The following is an 11,592-nucleotide window of genomic DNA, read 5'->3' on the forward strand; positions in this document are numbered from 1 at the left end:
GTGGGTTTAAGACTAGAGAAATGGACCCGACTCCCTTGAGAAGAAACAAGCACAAACTGTCAAGCTGAACTTAATAGATATCTAGTAGAAAGTGTATATGTGTGCATATATGTGTGTATGTGTAACTACGCGTGTTTATGTGGGTTAACGTATATGTGTGATTGTGTGTATATGTGTGCTAGTGTAATTGCGTATGTATATATGTGTGTGTGTATGCATGTGTGTACGTGTGTGCTGTGTGGTTGTATGTGTGTTGTGTGTTAGTGTGACTGTATGTTTGTGCTTGTGTGTGTGTGTGTGTGTGTGACAAAGCGGTTTTCCCCTCAGTCGTGTATGTATTAAGCCCTGTTTGTATAAGGCACAAGAAAGCTCCTCCCATGACTGCTAAAACCACATTGAAAAAGGATGGCAAAGAAAGGAAAGCAGGAATGACGGAAGAGAAATAAAGATAGGATGACTGGTAGAGTGATACAGAGAGAGAGAGAGAGAGAGAGAGAAAGGAAGAAACAAGGGAGTAGTGAGTGAGTGAGTGAGTGAGTGAGTGAGTGGGTGGGTGAGTGAGAGAATGAATGAATGAGTGAGAATGAGAGAAAGAGAAGGAAAGGGGCAGATACAGAATAGAGTTTATGATAAAAAGACAATAAACAAATGAAATATGAGAAGTCAACTTGTATGATTCTTTGAATTACATTTGAATTTTTAGTATCAAACCTCCTCGCTAGTTACTGCGAAATCAGCTGAAACAATCATATTTAGCAAAGAAAGCTGTTAGAAGTTAGTTAAGTGTAACCTTCGAAATTTCGGCGAACTTCAACTATTTTCATTTAAAAAAAAAAAAAACACAGAAAAAGATACTTCAGTCCTTTCTAAACGCGTGTATGTGCGTGTATAAGTATATATGTATATATGAGTGCACAAGTTTATTTACCTCTCCTAAACGGTAATGTCAACAGCAGTTGACACAAACACCGATTCCAATCGAACAATTGTTTTATCGTCGAGACCAAAATACCTGGAAGAATGTATTTCGAAATTCGATCATGAACTTGAACTTGAATCCGACAGCGAAGCTATCTACTGCAATGTTACGACAGATAGTTTCCTTTGCTGGCCAAGAACTCCTGCCGGCACTACAGCAAGCCAACCTTGTCCTTCATTGCAAGGCTCTGATACAACCAAATTTGCTTATCGTAGCTGTGACTTAAATGGAGAATGGAGTTCGAAGTGGGATGACGATTCGTCTGCTTGGACAAACTACACACAATGTTACAGTTCCGAAGCTGAACTAATTTTCCAGTTTGATTCAGAAAATATACGAAAAGCATCAGCTGAGGATTTAACCGATTCCAGTATCCTGGGAATATGTGGACTGTCCATGTCATTGCTAGCCATTTTCTTTACCCTTGCTTATGTGCGTTATAAAAAATATAGCGGACCGCGTATGGACGTCTATAGAAACTTATTCGCAACACTGGTTCTCGAAGCATCTGTGAAACTATCATTTCAGATTATTCTTTTAATGGTATGGCTTGAAGACGGCCTCGTTGTTACTGTGTTCGATATTCCACATCTTTGTGAAGTATTCGTTGTAATTTTGGAATTTGCGGAGATTACTACCTATATTTGGACAGCCCTTCATGGACACCTGAGTTACCTGGAAGTGAAACAATACGATCCTTTAAAAGTGCAAGTTCTCTACGCTGTTCTAGGATGGGGTGTACCGATTATTACCTTGGCTGAGTGGTTAGCAGTACAAACAGCGACTAACGAAGCTCCCTGTTGGTATGGTTACCGTTTCCAACAAAGCGCCTGGATTTTGGAACTACCTCGTGTGTGGGCCTTAATATTTTCACTGGTATTTCTAGCTTACACAATCTGGTCTCTAAACGAGACTGGACACATGAGAGACGTCAGCGAAGTACATATGATCAAGCGTAGTACACTAGCGTGTCTCGCCTATATTTTCTTCTTAACTATGTCCTTATGTACATCTTTAGTACTGGCTAATCTAGCACACAACAGCATCAACAAGATGCACTTATTAGCTTTAATCTACACAATTACATTCCTCACCTCTTTCAGAGGACTGTTTTTTACCATGGGTTACTGGCTATGGGAAAACCAAGGAAGGAACTGGTACCAGAAAGTCAGTTTGGTTTGAAGGTTAATACTTGTGTTTATTGTATGTTTGAATTATTTTTTAAAAATCCTGTTTGTTGACACCAATATATATATACATACACATACCCAAATACATACATACGTACATACATACATACATACATACGTACATACATACATACATACATACATACATACATACATACATACATACATACACATAGATAGATAGATAGATAGATAGATTACTGCAGTTATATTATGTATATCATTGTTAATTCTGTTCATTCACACATCCACATCCGAGCGCGCTTATACTGGGTTGTAGACCTGATCTATTGCCCCTGTAACACGAACACCTTGTGTGCCTTTAGCAGAATCCATTCTGTTGTATTTGGGCCAGGTTCACATTTGTGTATAACTCGATATCTCTGATGCGGTCTTCCCTCTTCCTTAACCCACGAGTCGTGGTTTTCTCCTCTAGTCAACCCCCACTCCATTAGTCTCGGAGACACTTAAAAGGGGTCACTGATTTTGCTCCACTTTTCTTTCATGAAACCTTTAAAAAATATTTTGTTGTCTGGGGAAAATCATAACATCAATTATAATAACACACTCACAGGTTCAATTCCAGTTTTTATTATTAGTGAATTGGTTAAATATCAAACTAACTAATCGATCGTGTTTAACGTGTTGGTTAAACAATCAATCGGTTGTTTGTTTGTCCCATGTTAAACAAACGATTGATTAGTTTAATATTTAACCAATTCCCTAATAATAAAAAGTTGAGTTGACCATGTGTGTGTTTTGTTATTGGCAGAGTGATTCTCACGAGACACAGCAAAATTTGTTTCAACATATGATTTCACATCAAGATTCTTGCAAACCAAATCCATAAACAAAACTTAAAAAGATAATTCTTATTCCATACACCATACACATTTGTTTATAAAATAATGTATGTGTGTTTGCGCGCGCGCACACACATACACACACGCACACATCATTACATAGATTTAATTCATATAATATTTAGGATATAAGTGTCAACTTCTATGGTAATGTTTGTGTATGTTGAATGTTGCGTGTATCTACACGTATGAGTGTCCCTGCGACTTATGCATAACTAATGTGTATTTGTAAATAATACCATATATTTCTCTGTACATATAAGTGTATTTATGATATAAGACTTTTGTGACTTTTGTAGGATTGCAACTCGTTGTACCCTATAATCTTTTAATTTCTTTGAATTGTTATCATGTTCAATCCGGGTTGGAGAGATGAAAGAGAAGGGGAGAGAGAGAGAGAGAAAGAGAGAGACAGATGTATGAATGGTAAACATTACATGTGTATGTAGGGGTACATGTGCAGGAGAGACAGAGACGAGACAGAGGAAGAATGAAAGATGATTGAGCGAGAGAAGAATATATATTTTATAACATACAACAAATATATCTTTTCATGATAAATGTACTTTTTCTGTAATTCAATTTATTTGTAAATATTTTGTTTATTTTGTCTTGATATGTTGCTGCTTCTAAATATCACGGGCATTGCTACCTTGTCTAACACAAGGAGGACGGCATACCTGCACAAGTGTGCCCCTTCTGCCGAATTTGTTTCTGCATATCTTTTAGGAAAATGAATATTTTTTAATGAAATTTTCTAAAATTACCTTTCAGATGGTGTAGATTACGATTATATAGGAATTTAATGCTTAAAAAAATAGTGGGGGCGCGCTACTGATATACTCTTTTATTCCTTTTTACTCTTTTACTTGTTTCAGTCATTTGACTGCGGCCATGCTGGAGCACCGCCTTTTTTCTTTAGTCTAGCAAATCGACCCCAGGACTTATTCTTTGGAAGCCTAGTACTTATTCTAACGGTCCCTTTAGCCGAACCGCTAAGTTACGGGGACGTAAACGCACCACCATCGTTAGTCAAGCGATGTTGGGGGACAAACACAGAAACACACACACACACACACACACGCGTGTGTGTGTGGTAAGTAGCTTGCTTACCAGCCACATAGTTCCGGGTTCAGTCCCACTGCGTGGGACCTTGGGCAAGTGTCTCTTACTATAGCCTCGGGTCGACCAAAGCCTTCTGAGTGGATTTGGTAGACGGAAACTGAAAGAAGCCCGTCGTATATATGTATATATATGTGTCTGTGTTTGTCCCCCAACATCGCTTGACAACCGATGCTGGTGTGATTACGTCTCCGTAACTTAGCGGTTCGGCAAAAGAGACCGATAGAATAAGTACTAGGCTTACAAAGAATAAGTCCCGGGGGTCGATTTCCTCGACTAAAGGCGGTGCTCCAGCATGGCCGCAGTCAAATGACTGAAACAAGTAAAAGAGTAAAAGAGAGTAAAGAGTATATATACGACAGGCTTCTTTCAGTTTCCATCTACCAAATCCACTTACAAGGCTTTGGTCGGCCCGAGGCTATAGAAGAAGACGCTTGCCCAAGGTGCCACGTAGTGAGAATGAACTCGGAACCATGAGGTTGGTAAGCAAGCTACTTACCACACAGCCACTCCGTCATATTTTCTGCAAAATTTCAAGCTCCATTTTGTAGAGGTATACATTGTACGCGCTTACCATTATTCTTTATTTCTACATTAAATTCCAAAAGAAACGTAGCCTACACCATCTGAAAAGTATTTGCTGACAATTTAATCAAGAAATATCAATTTTGCTGAAAGCTATGAGGAAATCAAGTGGGTAGTGGAGGACACAATTGTGTAGGTATGACGTAGCATCTCCATAGTCGTACGATCTGCAAGAAAGAGTAGCCAAATTCCCCTCACATCACATCATGGTATCGTCTTAAAAAATAATAATGTTTCGCTTTGGATAATGTCGTAGCTAAACTGTTTGAAAAAAAAAAGAAAGAAATCAAAGCAAAAAAAAAAAAAGAAAAAGTAAAACAGGTTGTCAAAATTGGAACTCCAGTCATCGGCTTGTTAAATGAACCGAGTTGGTAGAGTTCCAGACTTGCAGTATTTAGTTATAGACTTCTGCATTCACAATTCAAATCCTACTGAATTCGTCTCCTATCTTTTTTGCTATCGTGTGACTGGGAGCTAAACCTGATCGAGTAGACTTATGATCAAAGGCATTCTTGCTGCGTTCATTTCATTTTTTTTTCCTTTTCGTTTTGTCTATGAAGAGCTACGTTGTTCAATGCTTCCTCCTGTTTTTAAAGCTGTAGTTCTGATCTGAGGGACATTTGGCTGCTGTTTTTATTAAGTCGAACAAATAAGGCTGATAAAAAATCAATCAAGTTGGGGGTTTAATTTCATCGATCACTCTCTTACTCCATGTATTTTCTTTTCACAATTTAAAAGGTACATAGCAAATGAGGACAAACACATTTGAATGTCACTCTGATCTCTTATCTGAAAAAAAGAAGAAAAAAAACTTTCTATGGTTATATATTTCTTTATTGCCCACAAGGGGCTAAACATAGAGGGGACAAACAAGGACAGAAAAAGGATTAAGTCGATTACATCGACCCCAGTGCGAAACTGGTACTTAATTTATCGACTCCGAAAGGATGAAAGGCAAAGTCGATCTCGGTGGAATTTGAACCCAGAACGTAACGGCAGACGAAATACGGCTACGCATTTCGCCCGGCGTGCTAACGTTTCTGCCAGCTCGCCGCCCTAAAACTTTCTATGATTATAGCGGTCAGATGGCTCTCATCTATCCATATCAACAAAGCTCCCAAGATGGAATAAGTTCATGTGCCATGAGATTTCTCGTTATATTTGAAGCTATTTTGTTTCCTGTGATTCTTGTGTTTTTCTTAAATTAATGATCTGATGACAATAAATCGCAAATAACCCAAGATCAATTTGAGAATGGAGGCAGAATTCACGTCCTCAGAAATAACGAAACAAATTGAAGATTTTTAATTCTATGCTCAAAATCTTACAGGGTACACTGTATATTGTATATATGATGTGACACATATATATAAAGCTGTATTTTTAACCCTTTAGCATTTGAACCAGCTCTATCTGGCCCAAATATTCTACCTGTTTTATGTTCAAACCGGTCAGATCCGGCCTCTCACACCTAACCTGCAATGCTATTCTAAAAATAAACAATCACATCGTCAAATTCTGGAAGCTATTTGAAAGCAAATCAAAAATGTATTTGCAAACAAAATCTCGACGCTATTGAAAACAATGAATAAATAAGCTTTATATTTGACAGAGTAATCTAAATGTTAAAAAGGTAGGAAGTACAGTAAAAACTGGTTTCAAAAAGCAATCATTCTTTAATCACATGCGTAACAGTGATCCGATTGCATTATCTTTGCTGTCGAACAGTGATTAACGATAAATTGTGACTAAAAACTTCATTTCCGTAGATTGTCAACTCTTGGCTTATGACTAAATATACCCCTGCCACTGAGACCTTGACAACCCGGGAGTGAAAACGGAACAAGTGCACAGAAGGTGCATACTAAAGTTTAGTATATACCTGTGAAGTACCCTAAACAATGAAAGTATGCAGTAGAAATACTGGAATGCAGTTAGGGGTAAACAAGTGCGCAGTACTAATTATATAGAAAGGCCGGACGGTAAAACTCTGAATGCATACAATTATCACAAGACGTCATTAAATCGCTGTGGTATAACGAGGGTACAAATATCTAGGAGTATTGCAAGATGATAAGATAATGGAAGGAGAAATGAGAGAGAAAGTCACTGCATAGGCGCAGGAGTGGTTGTGTGGTAAGTAGCTTGCTTACTCACCACATGGTTCCGGGTTCAGTCCCACTGCGTAGCACCTTGGGCAAGTGTCTTCTACTATAGCCTCGGGCCGACCAAAGCCTTGTGAGTGGATTTGGCAGACGGAAACTGAAAGAAGCTCGTCGTATATATATATATGTATGTGTGTCTGTGTTTGTCCCCCCAACATCGCTTGTCAACCGATGGTGGTGTGTTTACGTCCCTGTAACTTAGCGGTTCGGCAAAAGAGACCGATAGAATAAGTACTTGGCTTCCAAAGAATAAGTCCTGGGGTCGATTTGCTCGACTAAAGGCGGTGCTCCAGCATGGCCGCGGTCAAATGACTGAAACAAGTAAAAAGAGAAAGGAGTACAAGAAGAGAATTAGGAAGGTGCTCGAAACAAGATTAAATAGAGGGAACATCATTAAAGCCATAAATACATGGGCTTATGTCCGTATTGAGATACTCTGTTCCCTTTCTGAAATGGACAAAGGTCGAGTTACAGAAGTGGGATAGAAGAACTAGAAAGTTGTTCACAATGCACAAACGCACCCCACTCTAAAAGAAATATTGACCTACTCTACCTGCCAAGAAAGGAAGATGGTCGAGAATTACTTTAACGCAAAAGACACTGTTAATACTGTGATATTGGGTCTGAAAAATTATGTTGTTCAGAGTAAAAAAGAATTCATGCAACAAACCGAGAATGTTGGAAGCAAAGAACGCAATCTTTGGTTGACGGATGAGAACTTGAAACGAGAGACAGTAAACGCTAACTGTAGACACTCAAAAACAAACCCTTAGAATAAATCTGATAATGTTCGACAAAACTCAGTCAGACAGCAAATGTAGAATCTGCAGGAAAGGAGACGAGAGTATGAATCACCTTTTGAGTGAGTGTAGTGTACTTGTATAAAAGGAGTAGAAGCATAGACATGACTGTGAGTAGGTAAAAGAGTGCATTGGGATGTAAGCCGAGTGTGTGGTTTCAAAACGATAGAAAAGTAGTACGAACACGAACTAGAGACTGATAGAAAATGAGAATTACGGGATGTTGTGAGATTTTCCCATAAAGACTGACAATACTATTGAAGCAAGAAGACTAGATATGATTATAGAGGTCACAATAAGCAAATAGTGTAAGATCAAGGTTTTTTAAATCCTTTATGATAGCAGAGTCGATACCAAAGAAACGGAAAAAAAAAATTAGAAATATCAAGATCTAGCCAGAGAACTGAGGAGACTGAAAGACCAAGACAACAATTATTCCTATAATAATTGATGCACTAGGCGCAAAACCCAAAATACTGCCTAAAAGACTGAAAGAGACTGGGATTGGAACTCGCATTTTCGACCAGCAGAAAAGTACCAGCCTATATTTTGCAAGAATCCTAAGAGAGTTTCTTGAGATTTGAGGAAAATTGTTGACACCAAACATCACGATGAAATATCTGCTAACTAAATTAGCATGCTTTAACATAATAGCAATTACAACAATAACGATAATTCTTTCTTATTTTGGCTCCCCTTCCCTATCCGTTCTCTTCTTACAGGTGCCAGTATAGAATTAGCCCACTCAATCGGGTCATCCTCACCACATTCATCTATCTTTCAGCAAATTTGCAGGTGGGGGAAACACCTCCCTCTCAATCCCCGCTTCATTTTCAAATAGAAATTTAAGAAGTCAGTGATAGCTTGGCCGAAGAGAGAAGAGTCTGTCTTCAGAAAATAAAAGAAATAATACATTATTAAAAGTGCTTTTTCAAACAACCGTATCATTTTATAAACAAAAGGTAATGAATATTAAAGTATAAAAAAAACAGTAACAACGAATTACGGCGAACACAAAGCTTAAATTGTTACAACACCGTCTTTCCGAACGCTTGATGGCCCGGAACCGCTTATAATCCGCACTAATTTACGAGTGGGTGCTTCAAATTCCCATGGCCACCTGATCACTTGGCTGGTATACTACTGTACAGATACCTGTATTTCATCTAATTATTTAGATAAATTTAATATTTGTTTAAATTAGAGTGTGACCGTCCCCGGTTCGGAAGAATCTGTAATCTGGAATAGCTTTGGCATTAAAGGTTCCGGAAAATCGATGTCGTACATTAATAATAAAGGTAGGTATGTAGTTTGTGCATGTACTTGTAACAGTCAGTTACAAATCAGTGAAAACAGCTTTCAGTACTCGCTGAAACAGTTTTGATGTTTGATGATACTTTTCTTATTCTTTGCATACAATAACTATAGGACAAGTGACTGGAACACAAGGTGAAATTCAGATAACTGGAAATTTGATAAATTGGGTGGATGTGGGGGTGGGGAGGAATCAATTGTCTCGTCGACCAATATCTTTCAATTCTGTTTCCCTTTCTCCTTCGTTATGTACATCTCATCATTCAACTGACCTTACTAAAATGTGCCCCTGACAAAAAAAGTGACATATAAGTTCGCCTTCTATATAGAGAAATTTATTTAATTATTGGAAACGCTTAGTAAGCAGAATCGGTAGAACTTCAGACTAAATATCTTCCTTGTACATCTTGAGTTTAAATCCTCATTGGAGGTCAACTATAAACTGTTCATCCCCGGGAGGTCGATAAAGTAAGTGCCAAGCATATAGTGGATCAGTAATCTCTTGTAACGTTAGATCGTCAACACAACTTTGTGGTTCTACACCAATGTAATAAAATACTATAAATTTTTAAGTAATTAAAAACGGAGTTCGACATAACAGCATAACACCGAATATATGCCACCAATGCATGAAAATATAGAAAGCATTGGTAAAAGTTTGTGACCAGCTGATGAAGCTGTCTGAGAAATAACTAACATATTTATTTGATTTATCTATACACAGTTATACAAACTATACACACACACACACACACACACCACACAGACACACACACACACAAGCACACACACACACACACACACACAAAAGAGAACAGTACAATAGGTACCAGACTTAGAATAAGAATTGGGGTCGATTTGTTCGACGAACCGTACAAGGCGGTGCTCCAGCATGGTCGCAGGATATTGATTGAATGATATAAAAGGGGCGAAATATGACGCTTTCGAGTCCTGGAAGGATGTACCATCTTAGAATTCAAAGGACCCTTTTTTTAGCTCTGCGGGCTCAAGACCAATATACTGATTGAACCCAACTCTTTAGAGGCCCTGTCTTGAGTGGCTGTTGACAGCAGAATATTCTCAATACTCTCCGGAAATACTCTCCTGACGGTAATAGGGGTCGATAAATTAAGTACCAGTTACTCACTGGGGTCGATGTAATCGACTTAATACCTATGTCTGTCCTTGTTTTTCCCCTCTGTGTTTAGCCCCTTGTGGGTAATAAAGAAATAGGTAATAAAGATGTCTACACAAGATCACGATTTTGTGTAGGATGTTGAGAAGGATTAGTCAATTAAATCAATCCTAATACTTGACTAGTAATTATTTTTATCGACCCCCGCCTCTGCCCCATGTATAGGAAAGGCAAAACTGAGCTCGGCGTGATTTGAACTCTAATACATCACAGATGTCATGCAAACATCTATTACTTCTGCTCGATATGATTTTTGTTATAGATGATTTCTGATATAGGGATTAAAGCCATTTAATTTGAAAAAAGAGAGCACAACAAATTAAACCGGCCCCAGTGCCTGAATGATAATTATTTTTTAATGACTTCGGAGAGATTAAAAAGGCAAAGTCACCCCAACCCCGACGGGATTTAAACTGAAATTTTAGAAAGACGTTACAGAACTCTGCAAGCCATTTTAACTTAGACTTTATTAATCTCATATTCAACTCTATTTTTTACTATTCATTCTGTGTTTTCACTTTGGTTAATTCAACAGTTTTGCAACGTCTAAGTATCCTTGTGAAAACGATAAAAAGATGGTTGTCTCGGGAGGTTAAAATATGACAAGCGAAGATTGAGTGAAATTAAACACCGTGAGACAGTTTAGTTCACCAGTTTAAACACAGTTTTTTTCTTTAATGAAATAACTGTGCAACTGTTGCTGAAGTTGTTGGTGGTGTTTAGCCTCAAGTCTATTATTAAAAACATTCTAGAAACCAGAATTTCATCTTTTTCTTTTCGTTTTTACTTGTGTGGCATAGAGTTGTGACATCATTCAATGTATTCTTCCTATTTAGTAAGATCTGAGAGAAATTTACTTTCTGTTTCTAGCAGGTCGAGCGCTCCCTACACCAATTCATCATCCCGATGCCCCCACGCCCACTCACAAAGGAAAATATAATTTATTACATAACATTTAACAGCTCTATATTAATTTCACATTAATATTCTTAAAATGAACATGAAAGAAAATATGACAAAATTAGTGCAGATTATAATCCTCTCTAATATAAGCACATGGTCTGAAATTTGGTGGGAAGAGCTAACATTGACTCCAGCGCTGAGATGGTATTTGTTTTTATCGATCTCAAAAGGATGAAGGGTAAAGTCAACCTCGGAAGAATTTGAACTCAGAACGTAAAGCTGGAAGAAATACTGCCAAACATTTTGCCCGGCGTGATAAAGATTCAGCTAGCTCATTGCCTTAATAATAGTAATAATGGTTTCAAATGTTGGCACAGGGCCAGAAACTTTAAGGCAAGAGGTTAGTCTATTACATCGATCCCAGAGCTCAACTGGTACTTATTTTATCAACCCCAACAGAAGGAAAGGCAAAGTCA

At 38.0% G+C, this 11,592-nt stretch overlaps 1 protein-coding gene across 1 annotated transcript; it reads left to right on the plus strand.

The window, feature by feature from the left end:
* The first annotated feature begins 598 nt into the window (after positions 1 to 598).
* On the plus strand, positions 599 to 3,614 carry LOC115211021 (PDF receptor-like). Its single transcript, XM_029779868.2, has one exon. The coding sequence runs from the start codon at positions 944 to 946 to the stop codon at positions 2,159 to 2,161; it is 1,218 nt and encodes a 405-aa protein (XP_029635728.1). The 5' UTR covers positions 599 to 943; the 3' UTR covers positions 2,162 to 3,614.
* Positions 3,615 to 11,592: the final 7,978 nt, after the last annotated feature.

Source organism: Octopus sinensis, linkage group LG4 (assembly GCF_006345805.1).
Source record: "Octopus sinensis linkage group LG4, ASM634580v1, whole genome shotgun sequence".
Taxonomy (NCBI): domain Eukaryota; kingdom Metazoa; phylum Mollusca; class Cephalopoda; order Octopoda; family Octopodidae; genus Octopus; species Octopus sinensis.